Below are 21,612 nucleotides of genomic sequence, written 5' to 3'. Positions count from 1 at the left end.
TTCATTTGTACCCAGCATCCAAGACAGGAACACAGCACAGCAACCCATAGGGGAAGTTCCCCAACCTGGCAGGGCCACTGTCCTCTCTTCACCTGCTGCAGTGGCCTGTGTTCGTAAGAGTGGTGGCCGGAAGATGCTGGATGTTTTCTTAACCTCTTGTTAAGAAGGATCACATATATTCTCCATCTCCTGCTTTGGTTGGTTGGTTCTTGCTTTTTACTCGTGATGTTTTCTTTTTAGTTTGTTTCTCTACCATCCTTGGTGACTTCTGTCTCTGGATGTTCCCACTCCTTTCCTCGTGGTAATGCTTGCCCTTCCTTGGTTGCTCCTCTGTCTCCTCCATCTTCTGCACAGTCCTAGGGTGGCAGGGCTCCCTTCCCACTGTTGGCTCCTCCCCAGATGACTGTTCTTGGCCTCCTCTTTGCTCTACTTCTCTCAGACGTAGAGGTGAGAATCCCCCCAGTCCTGCTCTTTAGCCATCTGTGCCCAGCGTGGCCTCGTCTTTCTCTGTGGCTTCGGACGGTCACGCTGTGCACACGGATCTGAGTGCCCGTGCCCGTGGCATCACACACGGATCTGAGTGCCCGCGCCCGTGGCCTCACACATGGATCTGAGTGCCCGTGCCCGTGGCCTTGCACACGGATCTGAGTGCCCGCGCCCGTGACATCACACTCACAACTCCCTTTCCATCCCCTGCAAAACATCTCCACGTGGCAGCAGCATTTCCAGAACAGAACTCACCGGCAGAACCGGCAGAACCCGTCTCTGCTCTTCTCCGTGAACGTCCTGCCTGACGAATGATGCCATTATTCACCCAAGTCAGAAGCCACGGCGTCCTCAAAGTTAGAAACTCTACAATAATTCCTGCCCTCCCACTGCCCCCCCACAACCCATGAGTCACTTCAGTCCAGACCTCTGCCTGTCCTCTTCCAGCCCCCACATTGCACTCAGGCCCTCCTCCCTGGCTCTGTGATTTCAGCCACCTCCTACCTGCTCTCCCTGCCCTCTTCATGGGGCTTTGAGGTTATTTCTGTAAAATACAGGCATTGCCTTCCTCCTAATACACAGTAGGTCTGTGTTTCTTTTTTTTCTCAATTTTTTTATTTTACTTTAAGTTCTGGGATACGTGTGCAGAATGCGCAGGTTTGTTACATAGGTATACATGTGCCATGATGGTTTGCTTCACCTATCAACCCGTCATCTAGGTTTTAAGCCCCGCATGTATTAGGTATTTGTCCTAATGCTCTCCCTCCCCTTACCCCCACCCCGACAGGCCCCAGTGTGTGCCGTTCCCCTCCCTGTGTCCATGTGTTCTCATTGTTCAGCTCCCACTTATGAGTGAGAACATGCAGTGTTTGGTTTTCTGTTCCAGTGATAGTTTGCTGAGGATGATGGCTTCCAGCTTCATCCATGTCCCTGCAAAGGACATGAACTCATTCTTTTTTATGGCTGCATAGTATTCCATAGTGTATGTGTGCCACAGTTTCATTATCCCATCTATCATTGATGGGCATTTGGCTTGGTTCCAAGTCTTTGCTATTGAGTAGAGACTAAATTCCATAACATGACACTCAGCAACCCATCCTCTGTAGGCACATACGCTTCCTGGGTGTGTGAACTTGGCACTTTCTGAGTGTAAAATCTTTTTTATTTGTACAGCTGTATAAAACAGCTAGTGATAGAGTCTCTTATGGGATGGTGGCAAGTGGATGAACATCAACAGAGTGTAAGAGTCATGTTAGCACATAGTAGTCATTGCTTAGTAAATGGAGATTGCTGATAGTATTATTAGGCAGCACTTTTCTTTTAAGATTTGCCACCTGCAGGAGCCTGTGCTCCAGCTGAAAGGAGCACTTGTGTCTGCAAGCCTCCTGAGTTGGTTCTAGGTGCTGGACACTGTCTCACAGGGCTCTGCTCCTCTCCGTGCACCTGACAAACACCATGTTTTTACAGGCAGTCCTGTGCACTTTGCTCACTCAGCGTTTGCTGAGTAGATATGAGGAAGAAATAAAATGTGTATTCCTGAACGAAATAGCGATTTAAGATACCGCAGTCCATTAAGAATTGCTGTTTGGCCAACCGAATTTGGGGACAGTGAGATCTTTTATACTGGAAGCTAAAATTCAGAAACTCCTTGACTGGTTTGTCTCTATGACTGACTGACTGAGTTCCAGCAAACTGCCCTCCACATCCCAGTCAACGGGGATCCTGTTAGAATGCACATTTCTCCCAGACCTAGTGCCTCCAAGTCCCTTAGCAGTGTCTCTGGGAATCTGCATTTGCAAAGTCTCCCTCCCCAGATGTTTCTCATGCAGCCTAGAGTTTGTAAAGCACTCCAGTAGGTCGAATGGGGAATGCCTGGTGTGGTTCAGAGAAACCCGTCTGAGCCCACCTCGCATGTTTAGGGGACCAGGTGCAGAACACAGCCCCTTAAGTTTTTCCGTAACTGGCAAAAAGTTCAGGTAGTTACTACGCATTTTGGAGATACTTGCAAAATTGAAACAAGGGAACATGTAAACGTGAAAATAATTACATTTCAAGCCAGGGTGGGTGGTTTTAAAACCTTTACAAAGAAGAAGTATGGCCTGTATGAAACCTTAGGGGGAGAAGCTGCTTCAGCAGATGAGAATACAGGAACAGTATTTTCCAGACAGTTAAAGCAGGTGACCCGCAGGAGCTGTCTTGGGGAGGAGGCGTTTAATCCCGTCACAGGTGTTTGTTCAGAAGGCTTGTGCTCTGTTAGGTTTTGGGGGCCAGCAGCAGGACTGGCTCTGGCTGTCATAAGTCCACTGGGAATGATTTGGGAAGACTTTTGACCAGAGGCCGGGGAATCGCCTCTCCAGAAGGCTCTGCAGCAGGAACCGCAGCAAAGTTCAGGTTTTCCAGCTGCCATTGTGATGCATGTGACTTCCCGGTGAGCACGTTCTCACTGAAGGGGTCCCAAGCCTGCCCTCATCTGCCTGCAGGTCCGGGGTTGACCTGGCTTCTCCTGTAGCAGCAGGCAACAGCTACTGCATGGCGGGAATTCTGCAAAAACTGTATGGGGCCCTAACAGGAGGGAGACAGCTGCTAGACACATACCCCCCACCCAGAAATAAAAACGAGGAAGGAAAAAGATAGCCGCCCACCCCAGGTGCTTTCCAAGGCTCTGGAGCTGGACTGCCCAGGTTTAAATCCTTCCGCTGCCACTTACTGGCCGCTGGATTTCTTCCTGTGCCTCAGTTTACTCATCTCTGAAATGAGGATGAAAACACCCCGCATCTCTTAGGGTTGTTGTGAGGATTGAACGCTTGGAATGGAGTAAGCACTGTATTTGCTACTGTGTGGGTTTCTCTCCTCTCCCCCGCACCCCCATACTTGTCTAATCCCATTTCTGTGGTTTCCTTCAGCCTGTTTCCTATACCTTGATCCTGGCCACCAGTTTTGCCCACCGTTTTTGGTTTTGTTTTTGGTTTTGTTTTCCCAGGCCTTCAGCTCCAGAGCTGACCCAGGGAGACTCTGAGCGCTGGGCTTCTTGATGGGCATCTGCAAAGGGAACAGGCCCAGAGGGCAGGTGGGGCTTCCAGCATCCAGGTCTTGCTTGTGGGCGCTCACACTGGCTTTGCATTCTGCTGGTGTTTTGCCTGTTCATCTCACACTCGAGCCTGTCAGCATTTGCCGTGCCCTTTAACTTTCAGAGGGGACATTTATTAGGCAAGGTTAACGTGTTCCCTTAAATACTTCTTTTTCTTCTTCTGATTCCAGCCTTTAACTGAGCTGAAGCAGTTTGTTCCGATTTTCTTCCTGAAGGAGGTGGAACCCATTTGCCTTCTCGCGGTGGGCTTGCAGCCTCCCTCGCCCTGGGTCCCTCTTGCCTCTGCTGCCCCGTAGCTTCTCTCACCCCAAGCTCATGCCTGCTCGCTCTCTCCTGTGATTCGCTGGGAGTGAAGTAATTACATGATTTTAGGAGTCTGATAGAATTGTGTTCCTAGGAAGACACTCGGGTGTCCTCCCAAGCCATAAACATCTCCCTTTTTCATCCTGGGGCTCTGGGTAGCATAGGTCACTGTCTCGATTAGAGTCCCCTGTGTCATCGGCTGGGTGGAGCCGTGGTGTGGTTGCAGTGAGGGCACCAGCTAGACCTCTGTGTTCTGCTGAACTGGGGACAAGGGGGTAGCAAGCTGCAGAACTCTTTAAGATTCCAAAGGGATTCTCAGAAATCTGTTATGAATTTAGTTTGTGAGTACGGAAAGTCTTTGTTCTCTTAGAAATGGAAATGTTGATTGCTGTTTAGTTTTATTTTCCTTCATGGTAATTGGCCCCTCATTAATCTGACCTCGGTGGCAATACCGTATTTACGTATGAGAGTCTTACTTTCTTCTCTGGGTGTCTTTGGTTGTGTTGTTACAATGGTGGTGACTGTGGAGGCCTTGGTTGTAAAATAGGTCACTCATTCACAAAGGCCAAAAAAGCATAAAGGTTGGTCTTGCGTCAGATTCTCACTCCACTCCTGTGGCCCGGCCTCCAGCCTCCTGGTTCCTTTCCCTGTGGACACCCACTGTGTTAGTATTTTGCATTTCCTTCCAGATTTATTTTATGCACATATGAATATATGTTGTTTCCCCCTCTTAAACAGATGGTAGCGTACTATATATGCACAGTGTTCTGCACCCTGCCTTTTATACTCAGCAATGCATCTTGGAGATCTGGACATCTGAGTATATTAAGAGGTGTCTGATTCTTTTTTATAGCTACAGAATATTCCTTCATATGGATATACCCAGATTTACTTAGGTGCTTTCCCATAAATGGGGAATTAAGCTTCCTCATGGTTTTTGAGACGAAGGTTCTGGATAAAAATAAACAAGTAGAATCCATACTGATCAGATGCAGCTTAGCCAAAGTCAAGAGATTGAACGTGGTCTTGTGTTGTTTGTCGGGGATTTTTCGCTTGATCTTAGCCAAAAGGCGGAGAAGCAATGTGTCAGGATTTTTCTATAAAATGATAAAGGTCTTCAGTGGAACATTGAGCTTTGCCTATATACTTTCAGCAATCCTCAAATAGTCAAGGAGAAGCATTGTGGACATTGTTTTAATGGATTATTTTGCATGCTATTGGGTCTCCTATCTTGGAAAATAACTAGTCTGAGTCCAGCCAGATAAATGTAGACTCATAAGCTTGGTAAAGGGAAATGAAGACTTGGTACCCATTATTTAGAATGGGATTTGTTCAGGGTCAGAAACACTTTCCCTGGTGATAAATAACTGACTTTTCCATCAGTTCTTATTTAATAGATGCCTTAATGGGATATATTTGGGGTGGGAGAATGCAGAACTGTAACCTTCTTGAGGGCAAGGTAGCCAACATGTCTGACCTCATAAATACTTGTTTAATTGAAGGGAAGCATGATCAAAGGATTCTAAAGTATGGTAAAGACGGCTCTAGCAATATACTAATGTATACATTGTACTGAAGTGTATATATTAAAGCCGTAATACTATGTGATGTTTGAATTAGCAGAACATTGGAGATGAAAGTTGTAATTTAGGAAGGAATAAGCCATAAAGTTACTTTTTTTTTTTTTTGAGATAGAATTTCGCTCTTGTTGCCCAGGCTGGAGTGCAGTCGCATGATCTCCGCTCACTGCAACCTCCACCTCCCAAGTTCAAGTGAGTCTCCTGCCTCAGCCTCCCAAGTAGCTGGGACTACAGGCACCCTCCACCATGCTGAGCTAATTTTTTGTATTTTTAGTAGAGATAGGGTTTTGCCATATTGGGCAGGCTGGCCTTGAACTCCTGACCTCAGGTGATCTGCCCGCCTCAGCCTCCCAATATAAAGTTACTTTTATGCTTCCTTTTGAAGTACTACTTTTAATGACCTTGAAAATCTTATTTGTAGCTAAATATAAATCTGGAAATATATTTAGTAGAGGAATCTAACCTGTTAGCAAAATTTTTGAGTAGCTAAGAAACAAATGCTGTTTGGGTCTGCAGAGGAGAAAATGACCTTGTGTACCAGGAACCTGCCTGGGGACCCGCTTTGTTGGACTCTGGAGAATCAATCCCACACCCTTCAGGACAGGCAGAGGCACTTCCACATTGGATGCCTCTGGGGAGAGTCTCTTTACATTTTGTCTGTTTTGAACATATTCTTTCTTGTTTGATTCCTTTAGCAATTAGGTTAAATGTTGGTCAAGTCTTATTAGACAGAAACAATGTCTATTTATTTTACGTTGTTCAAAAATAAGCCCTCTAAACCTCCTAGCATTCCTTTAAATTCTATATTCTTTAAATTACAGGGGAATTAAACATTTAAAAAGTTAAGACTGACAGTCATGAGAATTGATTTGAGAACCAATCAAAAGTTCAAAATGATGAATGGTGATGATAGTATGTGTATATAAGCACCTGCTGTCTATGTTCAGAGCACCTCAGATACACCAGTATATTGGCTTAACTCTAAATTGGGACCCCATGTTTAGCAACTAACATACTCCATCTTCACCACGTCTACTTGAGGATGAAAAGTCAGAGCCGGTGGAGCTCGCACCAGATTTAGGACCATTTTGTGTTTGGTTGTTGGCATTTAGCTTCATGAAGTTATGGTTTTGGTGGGGAGGGAGGATGTGATTCAAAATTCTTCAGATGTTGTGAGATGACATGGATGGTAATGGGGCTCACTGCGTTATTTTCTTTTCTCTCTCCTTCCCATCTTTCCTTCCTTCCTCCCTCCCTCCCTCCCTCCCTCCCTCCCTCCCCCTTCCTTCCTCTTTCTTTCTCTCTCTCTCTTTCTTTCTTTCTTTCTTTCTTTCTTTCTTTCTTTCTTTCTTTCTTTCTTTCTTTCTTTTCTTTTTTCTTTTCTTTTCTTTTCTTTTTTCTTTCTTTCTTTCTCTCCCTCCCTCTCTCTCTCTCTCTCTCTCTCTTTCTCGTCTTTCTTCCTTTCTTGACAGTGTCTCGCCCTGTCACTTAGGCCAGAGTACAATAGTGCAGTCACTGCTCACTGCAACCTCAACCTCCCAGACGTGAGCAGTCCTCCCACCTTAGCCTCCCAAGTTGCTAGGACTACAGGTGCCTGCTACCATGCCAGGCTCATTTTGTATTTTTTGTAGAGACAAGGTTTCTTCATGTTGGCCAGGCTGGTCTCAAACTCCTAGACTCAAGCAATCCTCCTGCCTCGGCCTCCTGAGTAGCTGGGACTACCAGTACATGCCCCCATGCCAGGCTAATTTTGTATTTTTTGTAGAGATGAGGTCTTGCAATGTTACCTAGGCTGGTCTTGAACTCCTGGGCTCAAGCAATTTGCTTGCCTTGGCCTCCCAAAGTGCTGGGATTATAGTCATGAGCCACCACACCCAGCCACTGTGTTATCTTCATCTTGGTTCTCAATGAGGAAACCAAAGCAGGGCTGGATTAAGGGGTCAGAGTCCATGGGTCACCCTCTAATTAAGAGGTCAGAGTCCATGGGTCGCCGTCTATTAATGGAGCTCTGATCTCTTGATTCTTGGTTCAAAGTGTTTTTTTCTTAACTATTGATTTGGTGTTGAATTTTCTTCTTTTAACTAGTTCCAAATTTATTCTCTCCATAGCCAGAGCTCCTTGAAACTTTTGCTGCTGTTAAATCCAGTCTTCTTGTCTTTTTCAGTTTCGTGGCTGTGAAGCCAGGTCATCACAAGGCATGACTGTGATTATGAAATAGGATGTGATAGTCATCAGGTCCCACATTTTAGTGGGATCTTTTAGACATTGCTACATAAGTGACTTTTCCATGACATGGCCAAAGTCTACAGGCCACAAACTGAGTTCAAAACAAAGTAACTCCAAACTGATAAGTTGACAAGTTTCCTAGAGAAGGGCCTTGTCCATGTACACTGCTCATAAACCTTGTTTTTGAGTTTTACTGGTTCCGTTTAGCTGTGATGCTTGACTTTCTTTCACTGAAGGTTGCCTTTACTTGGTGTTGGGTGGAGCATATCATGGAGGCTTAGATGTGGGCCCTGAGGTCCCACACCAAGCTCCGATACCCCAGAGCTGTTCTTAGGAAAGGGGGGTGCTTGTTCTCTCTTTCAGCTAATCCTGCTCCAATGCCAATCTTTTCCTACAGTCTTTCTTCCTCTTTTATTTTTAGGGCAGAGTATCTCTCTTTTTCCAAACCTTCACTTTATTTGAACCCTTTTTATTCCTGCCTTTTTTTATTTCAAGCAATTGTGTCTGTGATAAGACTAAAGACTCCTCTAAAGTTGTCTCTTCCATATGGCTGCTATTTTGTTTTTGTTTTTTAATGTATAAAAGAATGTTTTTCCCCATGTTAGGGATGCTCTATTATTGTTGTCCTTCCGTTTCTTTGTTGGTAAGATCTGTTTGTACCTCTTGTCTCAACTCCTTCCCATGCAGGGCTGCAGACTCCTGTTCCAGAGGTCATTGTTGATGTGGAATCCATGGACATCTTCCCAGTGGGCTGGTGTGAAGCCAATTCTTATCCTTTGACTGCACCACACAAAACAGTCTGTAAGTGGTTCCCAGTTGAGGGGGATGGTGGATGACACCGATGATCTTTGTGAATAAATTGGCAGCTTCATAAAGAAATTACAACCAAGTTCTAAAGAACAAATAAGATTTTTGATTTTCCACCAAGAACCCATATTTTCATGATCTCACTTAGTCTTTAAGTGTTGCATGAGATGACATCACAGGTTGACAAACTTTAACAGTGAGGTACAGTTGAAAGTCACAGAGAGGCGGAGAAAAAATATCTGAAATCATCACTCTCAGTTTTTTATACAATTCATTGTTTTGATGTGAAAAAATAAGTTAGATACTATATTATTGTGTTATCATTTCTTTAAAAGAACTGATTTTTCTCGTGTAGCTTCTCCTAACAGAATCATAATTGGTTCCAATAATATACTGACATTCTTATAAACACTTAGCCAGGCTAGGCACGGTGCCTCATTCCTATAATCTCAGCACTTTGGGAGGCCAAGGCAGGAGAACGCTTGAGCCCAGGATTTTGAGACCAGCCTGGGCAACATAGTGAGATACTGTATATACATTAAAAAAGAAGTACATATGTAAATAAATTAGTCGAGCAGGGTGGCACATGTCTCCAGCTACTCTGAAGCCTGAGGTGGGAGGATTGCCTGAGCCCAGGAGGTCAGTGCTGCAATGAGCCAAGATGGCAACCAACCACCAGTAGACTCCAGCGTGGGTGACAGAGTGAGACTCTGTCTCAAAAAATAAATAAAATAAACTAAACAGCCTACTCTTAGCACTAACTAATCGCTGATATTTCAACTGTACTTTATAAAGCGTATTATCACACATCCCTTTGGTTACAGAAATACCAAATAACCAATATTAACAGTTAAACAACCCAGCAGTACAAGCCCATTCATACATGTGTGCACACACACACACACATGCACATTTAAATACATGCAAATTTTCTTTTTTTTTTTTTTTTTTTTAAGACAGAGTTTTGCTCTTGTTGCCCAGGCTGTAGTACAGTGGCACTATCTCAGCTCTCTGCAACCTCCATCTCCCGGGTTCAAGCGATTCTCCTGCCTCAGCCTCCTGAGTAGCTGAGATAACAGGCGTGTGCCACCATGTCCAGCTAATTTTATATTTTTGGTAGAGATGGGGTTTCACCATGTTGGTCAGGCTGGTCTCAAACTCCTGACCTCAAGTGATCCGCCTGCCTTGGCCTCCCAAAGTGCTGGGATTACACTTTGGCCGTGCCTGGCCAACAGTGTTTTAACATATTTTTGTAGGTTATTATCACAAAATGGTACCATTTAAAAATCTTCTAATAAATCATTGCATTTGTTATTCCACCCTAATGCGTATCAGAAATGTTATTTAAAATGATCAGTCCTTAGAGATAACAGGTTTTAACCATTAAAGAGATTCCGTCTCTGTCATTTTCTTGATGGAATTTAGGCACCAGCCTTACTTCTTCCCAACAGCCTGTTCTGTGGCCACTTCTTAGACTCTCACGACGTTGCTGGCAACACAGTTCCACTGCATAGCTGACTTCACATTCCCTGATGGTGACAGAGTTTCAGGGCTCCTCTAGTTCGCATTATTAAGAGCACCAGAGGACATGATGTGTGTGAAACAGCAGGTAGTTCAGATTAGAGACAGCTGGATTCTGTGGGATTCTCATTTTCCTAAACCATCCTGCTCAATGGATCTGATTCAGTTGGAGTAATCATTTCCCCTTACTTAAAAATATTTCTAACATGTTGAGTGTACAGTAATTATTTTAATCCCAGGGACACTCTTTGCCCCTGTCTCTTAAAATGATGCAGATTCTGGCCAGGCGTGGTGGCTCACGTCTGTAATCCCAGCACTTTGGGAGGCCGAGGCGGGTGGGTCACCTGAGGTCATGAGCTCGAGACCAGCCCGGCCAACACGGCACAACCCCATCTCTACTAAAAATACAAAAAATTAACCAGGCATGATGGTGCATGCCTGTCATTCCAGCTACTCGGAGGGCTGAGGCACGAGAATCGCTTGAATCCAGGAGGCGGAGATTGCAGTGAACTGAGATCACGCCACTGCACTCCAGCCTGGGTGACAGAGCAATACTCTGCTCTGTCTCAAAAAAAAAAAAAAAAAAAAAAAAAAAAAAAAAGTGCTGCAGATTCTGACCTTGCTCAGCCAGCATGGCCAATAGATTCTCCACAACCTGAGTGTTGTCCTAGGGTTGGGGTTCCAATCCCCTTTGTCCTTGTTGTCCCTCAAACAGAACCTGGTGTCCTGGATCCTCTTCCTCCCTGCTTCACATGGATTTGGGAGGGTGCAAGTGCTTTGGGTTTTTCTGGAGCACAATCACATACAGGTTAAGGTGAACACCGTAAAGTTACCTCGTTCTTTAGGATTTTGGATCTGTTTAGGGTTTTAGGATTTTGGATCTGTCTGTTGTGATTGGCTCTTTCCCAGGGGGTCAGGCATCCCCACCCCGTTAACGAAGACCAGGGCAGACAAGTATTCCAAACTCACTTTTCACCTGAGAGATCCTAAGTGTGGACCTTTTTGTAGTAGATATTCAATCTGGAATTGAATATCAGATAGTCAAGAGTAGGCGGGATCTTATTGAGTATTTTTCTTATTTATTTTTGCTTGCATTTCTTGCACATACATTTTGCTTTAAGGAGGCAAACTCCAACTCTAAACCTGCCAGACTCTAGCAGCTTTAGAAGTTTTGTTGGAATTAATTTATGCTTATGTTGGAAGATGTAGGATTATCCGAGCCAAAGTTAGTAGATGCCAAAAGCTTTGGTCTATTTTTGTTAAGGTGATCCAAATCAGTTATACATATAAACTGGAAATGTTCTTATCCAAAGAAATCACTATTTGCTCATTTGTGTCAATATTTGACCAGGCATATTTGCGAGCTACTGGTTCTTCTTTTGTGAATAACATGTTTTAGTTTAAATGCATGCCTCTGACAGCACTTTGGGAGTGTGCTGTGATAGTAACATGATTTGCTTCATCACAATTTTTATCGGAAAAAATTCATTCTAGAGAACTGCTTGCAACAATTGATCTGAACACGTGTGCTTATGTGAGGTACAACAGGTGTACTCTTTTGCTTTCTTAAATGCACATTTAAAAATAAAGTAGCTAGTGTAATGATAAGATTAAATGAACTAAGTTGTACTAAGATCTGACATCTGGTGAGTTAACGTCTATCCTATGCTAGAAGAAACTGATAGGAAATTGTGGCGTGAATGACATAACTTTTCAGCGTTTAAATTGCTACTTTAAAATGGGTACCTCTTTGCTTTATAACCTATTTTTAAAAATGGACTTGCCGCACTAACAAAGCTGATTTTCTTTTTCCTTTTTGCCTTTTCTGCAGCACAAAAGAAGAGAAAGATTGCAGTTGTGCAACCAGAGAAACAGTACGTGCTTTTTTCCCCGCCAGACTGTACTGTATACCGATAAACTGTAGTGTCTTTGTGGAGGATGGGAAGCATGGCTGTTTTTATTGGAGTTATCTAACAAATAGTACCCTAGTTGAGGTAGCAGTAAAACATAGTGGCTGTTATTTGTTATGTACCTGTTATGTGCAAGACACAGTGCCTGCTCCCCAAGGCACTCACAGTCCAGATTCCCGTGGCTCACTTTTTATTCCATTTTGACATCCCTGGGGAGTGCCTCAGACCTGCACACTGAGAGAAATGGCTGTCTGTGTCCGTAGTTCTCAGCGTCTGCAGGGGCCCCCCGTGGCAGGTGCAGTTTCGACTCGCAGCCCCTCACCACACTCAGAATGCTGCTGCTGACTCACCTCTCCTAGAGTAGCCCGGGCTTGGGAGGCAGAAAACTTCGGTCCAACCCCAGCTCTGCTGAGTGAACCTGAGAAAGTAGCATTAGTTCTCTGCCTCTCAGTGCCCTGGCTTGTAAAATACGATTTGGGGGTACTTATGAAGATTAAATTAGATTCCATTTGAAAAGAAGTGTAGGCCTTAAGTTGTAGGCTGAACAAATACAGATTATGCCCTGTCCCCCATTTCAATCGTGATTTTCTGTGGAAAGAGGGTGTCCCCCATTTCAATTGTGACTGTATGTGGAAAGAGGGTGTTAGCAAAGTGTGTCCAGGCAGGCAGTGTGTTTTTGAAAAGTTGCGACTGCTAGTAACATTGTAGACATTGAAAAATATTTAAAATACGCCAAAATGTATATTCCATGCCAAGTGATTCTGCTTTCTTAAGTAAATAAAAATATACCGATGGAAAGACAGCTGAAAACAGCATTTTTCATATGCAGTAGTTGAGTTTAAATTTGAATAAAATGAAATTGAACAGTAACTGTACTATTTGAATGAGAAGAACAGTTCTGTAGGTATTTTTTTGTGGGTTTGCTTCTAAATGCAGTTTATCTGGCTCATAACCAGACTCCATGTTATCCGCCTGATGTTGAAGTAGAGAAATTTCGTAACACACCTGTGACTGAATCCAAACTTGAATCCATCACTCCTAAATGCACAGTTCATGGATTAACAGTTCTCACCTTTCCCATGCGTCGGTCACTTAGAGAGCTTGGAGCACACAGATTGCTGGGTCCCATCCTCAAAATTTCTGATTCAGAATGTCCGAGATGGGGCCCAAGAATCTGCATTTCTAACAAGTTCACAGGTAGTGTCAATGATGTGGGTCTGGGGACCCCTCCTGTGAGAACCACTCCATAGATGGCCTCGCTAAGATCTCTTGTAAGGGTTGACCTTGAGCTTAAGGAGCTTTTCAACCATGTGGTTTCTATGCCACCAGCCTAGACACCCCTGTGAAACCTGGTTCACCTCTTTTCCCCTAAGGCTACATTGTAAAACACATATTTATTCAGCAACATTTTTGCTGAACTATAACAGAGCTGTGTCCTGGAATAAGCCTACGTTACATTTTAAGATACGCCAGTTTATAGATTTTCTTTTAAGGCCTTATTTTTAGTGTGGCCATGACTCACGCGGGCCCAGAGGTCAGAAATCAAAGGTGAGTGGAAAGTGGTTTTCAGTTAGACATCGAAGTGGAAAAGTCTGACTTTAATCAAATGTAAGATAATGTGTCTTCATGTTTAAAATATAATTGAAGACAGTATTACAATTCCATAGCAAGAGATAGGCCAGAAACGACTTGGGAGAAACTCATGGATCAGGACCAGCCACTCAGGGGCAGATGTCTCAGGCTTCCTAGGGCCATCCAAAGAATTGGACAACAACTTCTCTGAAATGCTGTTTTCATCTGGTCTTACTGGCATTGCTCCCATATACACATTCTATTCTATGGTCCTCTTATCTGAGATTTCTGGAAGAGCCCTTTTAAATTATGATAAGGCTTTGGAATGTAGTAGTTCCTTCTAAAGCTTGTGGTCCCTGATAGTTTTATTTTCTCTGTTGACAGATTGCCGCCCACAGTGCCTGTTAAGAAAATACCTCATGACCTTTGTTTATTCCCTCACCTGGACACCACAGGTAATCAGTCCCACAGGTAATTAGGGGGTCTCTGTGCCTTCCCACTGTGCAGCCGGGAGCAGAGACATGTATAGGTTTGTAGGTCGACATGAATACATCTCAGCGTTGAGCCTATTCTGTTTTTCTCCATTGCCACTCATGAATGGATACCTACTTTTTAAAAAGAAAAATTTCTAAGCTAAATTCTCTGTGCTGCTTCTTTTCTGCTTCTTGTTCAGTAGCTCTAGATAGTTCTAGTCTATAGAAAAAGGGTTTATGTGTGACTTGCAAATTAGGAGCCAAATTAGGGCTGCGTATCATGGGGAAAAGGAAAGAGTTGAAAATATCATCTCATTAGGCAGTTTCTTTTTTGACATTTTATTTCCGTTCCACTTGCATTTTTCCATTTGCTGTTAGTATTTAAGTCACCCCTGGCTTTTGAATTGTTCCTTAAAACCCTCTAAAGAGCTGGTCGTGAATAATATATGTTTTTTAATGTGTAAAGTCTTACATCTTACAATAATCTTTGGAAATACATTTGTGCGCTACCCTCTGACCATCAAGTCTGGTAATAGACATGTTTGTACATTGTCATACTTGATTAAAAAGTCTATTCTCTAAGCCAAAATGAAACCTGCTCTGAATTCCAGGATTAAAACCAACATGTCATAGAAGAATCCTACTAGGGGATTATCTTGGTAGTAAAGAGCAGTTTTGTAAGTAGATTTAACTAAAATTTTGTTTTTCTGCAGGCCTGGTAATCTAAAGGCAGAGTAATCCTACCAAAAAATGTCCATGTAGATGCAGCTGTGGACTTCATTATTTTGCCTGTTTTATATAATTCAAACTTTAGAATGGTTTTAAAAGAACCATGCCAGCTACCCTTTCATAGTCTATAATTGTAATTTTACTCCTTTTCTTTTATATCCAGAAGAATAACATTTCTGCCTCCTACCTCTGCTTGTTCTTAGTTGAAGTCTTTATGAGAACAAGCCTTCCTAGACTGTTAAATTACCATCCCAAATTAATAGCAGTGGTTTTGCAGAAATTCCACTGTGAGTGTTGCTTAGCTTGGAGTTTGGGTAGAGTCAGGGTGGGGGCGGTGACTCCCTTAGCCAAAATGAAACTTCATTCTACATTTATAGACATTAAGAAACTTTTGGTCCAGCATGGTGGCTCATGCCTGTAATTCCAGCACTTTGGAAGGCTGAAGCAGGCAGATTGCTTGAGCTCAGGAGTTCGAGACCAGCCTGGCCAACATGGTGAGACCTTGTCTCTACTAAAAACACAAAAATTAGCCGGGCATGGTGGCGTGTGCCTGTAATCCCAGCTACTCAGGAGGCTCAAGCAGGAGAATCGCTTGAACCTAGGTGGTGGAGGTTGCAGTGAGCTGAGATTGCACCACTGCATTCCAGCCTGGGCAACAAAGTGAGACCCTGTCTCAAAAACAAAACAAAAGATAGTTTCTTCTTTTTTTGAGACAGAGTTTTGCTCTTTTCACCCAGGATGGATTACAGGCTCATGCTACCATGCCCGGCACATTTTTGTATTTTTAGTAGAGATGAGGTCTCACCATGTTGGCCAGGCTGATCTGGAACTCCTGACCTCAGGTGATCCACCCGCCTCGGCCTCCCAAAGTGCTGGGATTATAGGCATGAGCTACCACCTGTAAGAAAGAAACTTTAGATTGAGGTCTTATCATTTAGTTATTCTGCTTGCTCATGGCATTGGAGACAGCAAGATCAGCAGCTGTCACTGTTCCCTTTCTGAGTTGAAAGAATATGGGTAATACACACTTAAGCTGCAGTGAGGTCTACTTCACCGTCATCAGATTGGCAGAATGGAGAAGTGCAACAGGAACCAGTGTTGGGGTAGATGTGGGACTACAGGAGCCCTTCCATGGTGCTAACAAGAGTGTCGATTGGGGTAGTCACTGTGGAGAACGGTGTGGCCATGTCTAGAAAAACTGAAGATACAGATACGCAGACCTGTGGCCTAGCTGGCCCACTCTTATTACCCACCTGCAAGACTCTGTTGCCCACATGTAGAAGATTTTCACAATCGTATTCATGAAAGTGCTGTTGACAGTCCAGAAAAAGTGGAAACAACTAAATATCCATCAGTAAGAGACTAGACAGCTAAATGATGCTACATTAATTCAATACAGTCAAATAAAGAAGTAAAAAAATGAACTTTCTAGATCCAAATTTACCAACTTGAATATATCTCAGAAACTTCTTGTTAAGCAAGGCAACAATATCTTGCAGGAAATAATTTATGGAATATGTTTAAAATATCATATATTGTTTAGGCACATGCATGCTTCTGTGTGTGGTGAAGTTGACACACTTGTTTGGCATGATGAACACCAGATTCATACAATCTGGAAAAATTAATCAGAATTTCTAAGGTATCATTAAGGATATAAAATGTCCTGCTATTAGGACACAGCGCCTCTTTCTCAAAAGAAGAAAATCATCTATTTTTCTCTGCTGCTCTGTCACAATTTGGAACCAAAGTGTGGCCTCCTAATTACAGTTCTAACGACACTGGCTGTCATGGTTATTGTGTTCATTTTGGGTTCCATTGCTTTTATTACGCCTGACTCCCCATCAGCCAAGACCTCGGACAGCTCTGTGTGGTCCTTTTCCCTGACCATGTGGATGAAGCAAGGGTCTAGGGGTCCCCTAGGGTCTGGGGCTGTGGTCCTAAGCATGGGCTATGTTGCTCTCCCCTGCAGGAACCGTCAACGGGAAATACTGCTGTCCTCAGCTCTTCATCAACCACAGGTGTTTCTCAGGCCCTTACCTGAACAAAGGAAGGATCGCAGAGCTACCTCAGTCGGTGGGACCGGGCAAATGCGTGCTGGTTCTTAAAGAGGTAAAGCCCATGCACAGTCACCTTGGCTTATTTTAACAGGATTTTTTAAAAAGCTGTGGGCTCAGTTTCTGAAGGAGGGAGTAGACATCGGAAGCAATTCAGTTGGCATTTACTGAGACCTCCTTTCTCTCCATCCTGGGGGCCGAAGCCAGAGATACACAAATGGAAAAATGATGCTCTGACCCATGAAAGGCTCCCCATCTAGGGGGAGGGACATACATCTGCCTCCCCTCGAATTAGGGGGAAATGTTGCACTAGATTTGAATGAAGTGCTTTGGGAAGACAGAGGGAAGACTGTGTGTGGAGTGAGGGCCTAGGACTGGAATTGAGGTTTCCAAAGAGGTAAACCAGCCTGGATTGGCACAGAGGACTTCATGAGGCAGCAGAGGGTATTAATCACCTAGAATGGCGCTCCTTGGCCAGGTCATGGTGCTGTGCCATCTTTTTGTTTCATCCATCTCTTCCCAGCACCTGGTACCTGCACATGGGAGGTAATGGTAAGGATTTCGATGGTCTCCAGGTACTTTGACGAGGTTTGTATCATGGGTCACATCCAGGCCCATCACTTGGAGGCCATGGCTACCCATTTCTCCTGCTGCCTTCGGGCGATGACCTGCAGAGAGAGATGAATCCTGAGGATGTTGATGAAGGCTTCTTCTCTGTTACATTTTTCCAGCATAGCCTCAGACAGTGCTTGGAGACAGTTTGGAAATTTGGAATAGTTTCCAAACTCTTCCCGGAACTCTCTGTCTGCTCTTTTCTTACATGTATCAGTGCTTTCTCTGAAGAAAGAGGATACCAAGTGGATATTCTCTGTTGCCACTATACCATGATGAATGTTTCTTAAAATTCTGCAGGCACAACAATCCGCTGGTCCATTGAACAAGTGTTTGTTAGGTAACTTTGAGGAGCCAGGCACCATTGGAAGTACTGGATTAAAAAAGAAATAGGCTCTGCCTTCTGCCTGCTGGAGTTTCCTGCTCTTGTTAGGGAGATGATGTAATCCTCAGCTTGATGTACAGTTGGGGGTCTGAGAGAGAGGCAGAAACACAGTGTCCCGGGAGTAGAGTGGAGGACAAATATATGGCAAGTGACATTTCATCTGGCTTAGGCAGAGTGTGTAGGATCCTGATTGCACAGCGTGGGCATGGCCACACAGGTGGGCATTCAGGGTGTGTTTCAGAAAGGAAAGTCAGGTATGGCTGGAGCTTAGGACCTTAGGCTGGAGATAAACAGTGGCATAAAAGGGTGCATTAGATTTTTGAGAAGAAAAACAGGAAGCTGACCTGCCTTGATGCTTCAGTGTGAGGTTGGATGGAGCAAATTGGATGGGGCCTGCTTGTGAAAGGCCTTCTCTGATATTTTAAGTGATTTGGACTTGAATCTATGCATAGGGATCCTCAGAGGATGCCAGACTCAAGCTTTCCCTCCACCCGAGGTCCTCGGTGTGCTTTCAAATATCATTTCACTTAAGGAGAAAGAGGCCATTGAAGCGAAGTCAGAGGGCATTTTCTCTTCCTGGTCATCAGTGGTATTCGTAGTTAAAGACCTTTTTATTTAAAAAAACATCTGCTTGAGAGAGGAAGTAGAGGTTATAGTTTAGAAGAAACCTGTCAGAAATCGATAAGGCTCTTGTTGTGGTCATTTATTTGGGAGCATGTAGAATGTTAAGCAGGTGGTCCCTGGCCCACATGAGCATCCAGTGGATGGGAAAGATGAGTATGTAAATAGAATGGTCCCAGGTTCCGGGGCAGGACCTGGCGTGCACGCTGTGAGATCACACCAGAGGCATCTGCAATCTGTGGGGACCACGGAACAGGTGGCCTGCCCCAGGTAGGGAAAGGAGCAGGAACAAGGCTGGGGCATCTGGGGTGCAGGTGATAAAGGAGGGAAGAGGAGAGGATGCTGGCAGCACCTGAAATGTGCAGACTGCAAGGGATGGACCCACAAAGGGCCCTTGTTTGTGTTTAGAGTCTGTTGCAGGCCTGACCATTGTACCAGGCCCTTCATACACATCTTCATTTAGCGGCAGAATGGAGCTTCCTTCCTTGTAAATAGCTCATTTCTGCATTTGGTCTTGAAATCAAACAGTATGCATCTCACTAAGCCTAAGTGGCGAGTAGATTCGGTACATGAGACATTCACAGCTAAAGAGAAATGGCGATTGAGTTGGGAGGGCCACACCCTGGGAAGGGCTCCACGGTGTGGTTACGCGGCAGGACCACTAGTTAATGCTAAGCAAATAAATTGGCACAGATCGGAGATCCCTGCAGATGTTAAACTCAATCCAAACAGAAATCAAGCCAGGATTACACATAAGAATTTCTGCCACCATCGGAAATAGGACCCTAGAGTGAGAATTGACTTTCTTCCGTCTGCCACAGCTGTCAGTCGGTGAATGGATTTTCACTAGGGCGATGTTGTCTGCCTGTATTTCTGCCTGTTTTTGTTGTGAGTGATAGGATGAGGACACAAAAACTGACAAAAATACGGAGAGCTGATGGGCTTCTTCGAAGCTGCCTGCAAGCCTGTTTCACGTGACATGTTCGTTGTTGAAACGACACCTTCCCTTATCTGCCAGCTCTGTTAACAAACAGGATGACCTTGGCTTCAGCCTGTCTTGAGGGGCTGGCTGTTTTACTTTACTAAATGATTTTTTTAAGTCAAAAGTGGTTATCCCTGATCAATTCTCCGATAGGTGCCAGCGGCCAAATTTAAAGGCGAGGCCAGAGCAGTTTTCTAATGACAAAACTAGTTTTTTGCTGATGTTTGAAAAATGCGTGTGGCAGGAAGAAAGAAAAACAAAACAACAAAAAAATAGGTATGAGCGCCTCGGTTCTGTGAGTGCAAGAAAAGTGTACGTTCCACCAAGCTAATATTTACGCTAACGCTCCTCTTTCAGTAGCAGAACCTCTGTAGCTTCAAATTTCATTTTAGTGAAAGAGAACGAGGTAATGGAAGGAAAGACAGAGCGCACTGCTTTTCCTGGCCATCCGTGTTATTACGAACTTGAACACTTTATGTGCAGTGAGAGCGGTTTGCCCGGATCTGTTCTGCCAGAAATAGACAACGTCTCGGGGTGTGGATGCAGACATGGTCTTTGGCAAGGCTCAGTGCAGGCTGCAAAGTCCAGTTCTGGGTTCTGTCTGAGTGGACCGCTTTACAAGAGAGGACGAAGTTTCTGGCAAAAGTGGTCTTTAATGCATGGCTCTACTCACTTGATGGCTGTTAGAGTTGAGTGGGGTTTGGAGGGACCACGAGTGTGTCTGGCCTCAATTCGAGGGAGTGCAGTGAGGGGAGGTAGGGGACCTGGGAGAAGCTGGAACCAGAGTCACTCAGTGGTCCACTCAGGTCCAGGCATATCTCATAAGCAAACTCAGAACGAAGCAGGCCTTGGCGTGGAGGCGCAGGCCCAGCCGGCGACCGGTCCCCTGACATGCTGGGCCTTTTACAGGATGCTCATGCCCAGTTGCATGGAGGGTGGAGTTGTTAGGCACAGGCAGTGGTGATGCTGTTTATCCCAAGTCACGTGTCCATGCCCAGTAGGGTCACTGTCCATTGGGATCATCCTTTTCTATCTCAAATCCTTTACCCCATCCTCTCCCAGAGTACCAGGGTCCCCAAAAGAGAGATAAACTATGATCTATGTCGTATCAAGAGATTGGTCGCCTCCTATGACCAAAAGAGTCTTGTCGGCTGTTGTGTTCCTTTGCATTGCACGAGGTGTTCAGGAATTTTTTGCCTTGTAACTTACATACGATCTCATGAATCACCAGGCCTGTAGTCCTCACTTTATAGACAGTGTATCGGGCTAGTGTCTGTGTGTGAAAGAGAAAGCGAACGAGTGAGCCAGCCTGGGCACAAGAGGCCAACGGGGAGTGGAACATCTAATGTATTTACTCATGTCCGTGGGTCCTGGAGTGACTGTTTCAGCTGCAGACACAGACCCATGATGAAGGTGAGAGCAGACCAGCCAAGCACTCCTGGCAGAAACGACTCTGAAAACACGCACCTGGGCAGGGCGATGGAACCTCTGCCTTCACAGGGACTCCAGACATCATGGTGAGGGGACATTGTCCTTGTAGAAAATCCCAGCGTGGCTCTTGGAGACTTGGGGAGCCTTGTGGTTTTTCTTAGAATTTATTTGGCTTAAAATATCAGTATGTAAATGTCAGTGACAGTATGTAACTTCTGTTTTTCAGAAAAAAAGAGAAACATGCCTTTCATGTGGGCCATCTGTGGGCATCCCTTTGTGGGTTTTCCGCATGAGTTTCGGGGGTGCTGATCAGGCAGGGGCTCTCCAGTTGCGTTTGCTGGGCAGCAGACCTGCCCTGTCCTGTGTACTGCTTTTTGGCAGTCCAGGTTCAGGAGCTTAAGAGAGGAACGTTTATAGAAAGGAAATCGATGCGCTGTAACCTTCTATAGAAAGGTAGAAATAGAACGCCTGATTTTCTGCTCTCTTTTTTCTTCTTTTTGTGCTTAAGAGTTCAGAGAAAGCCCCGGGAAGCCTGGCACCCAGGATGCTTTGCAATGAAGCGCTTCTCAGGGCTTGTTTTTTTGCTCCAGTGTAACTCTCCACCCTGTTTGCTGAGATGCCGGTGAGACCAGGGCACTCAGCTGAGGTCCAAAGGCTGGGTGTGAAGGCGTAGACCAGCAGAATCAAAGAAGTGATGCTGCACCCCTGGACCAGAATGCGGTGTGCCCCGAACCCCTGGCCTGAGTCAGAGATGCCCCACTGCAAATAGTGATGTGACCCCCAACCCCCAAAGGGCTCAGGTGACTCTGGCTCCTGGTCACCTGCAGTT

General features: G+C 44.7%; 1 protein-coding gene across 11 annotated transcripts in view; it reads left to right on the top strand.

Annotated features, from left to right (window-relative positions):
- The window catches only part of SFMBT2 (Scm like with four mbt domains 2), a 282,187-nt gene that overhangs the window by 226,664 nt on the left and 33,911 nt on the right, over positions 1-21,612 (top strand). For all 11 annotated transcript variants that reach the window (XR_010113794.1, XM_055296462.2, XM_063610030.1 and 8 more), the window contains 4 exons: positions 8,371-8,484; positions 11,843-11,885; positions 13,878-13,948; positions 16,668-16,807. Coding sequence is in view for 10 of the 11 variants with exons in the window: in XM_055296462.2 (XP_055152437.1) it covers positions 8,371-8,484; positions 11,843-11,885; positions 13,878-13,948; positions 16,668-16,807 (368 nt within the window). In the remaining variant the exon portion in view is untranslated. The remainder of the gene's footprint in view (positions 1-8,370; positions 8,485-11,842; positions 11,886-13,877; positions 13,949-16,667; positions 16,808-21,612) is intronic.

This window comes from Symphalangus syndactylus, chromosome 10 (genome assembly GCF_028878055.3).
Source record: "Symphalangus syndactylus isolate Jambi chromosome 10, NHGRI_mSymSyn1-v2.1_pri, whole genome shotgun sequence".
Lineage (NCBI taxonomy): Eukaryota > Metazoa > Chordata > Mammalia > Primates > Hylobatidae > Symphalangus > Symphalangus syndactylus.
The sequence above is the reverse complement of the archived record's forward strand: the minus strand, read 5'-3'. Positions and strand labels throughout refer to the sequence as shown.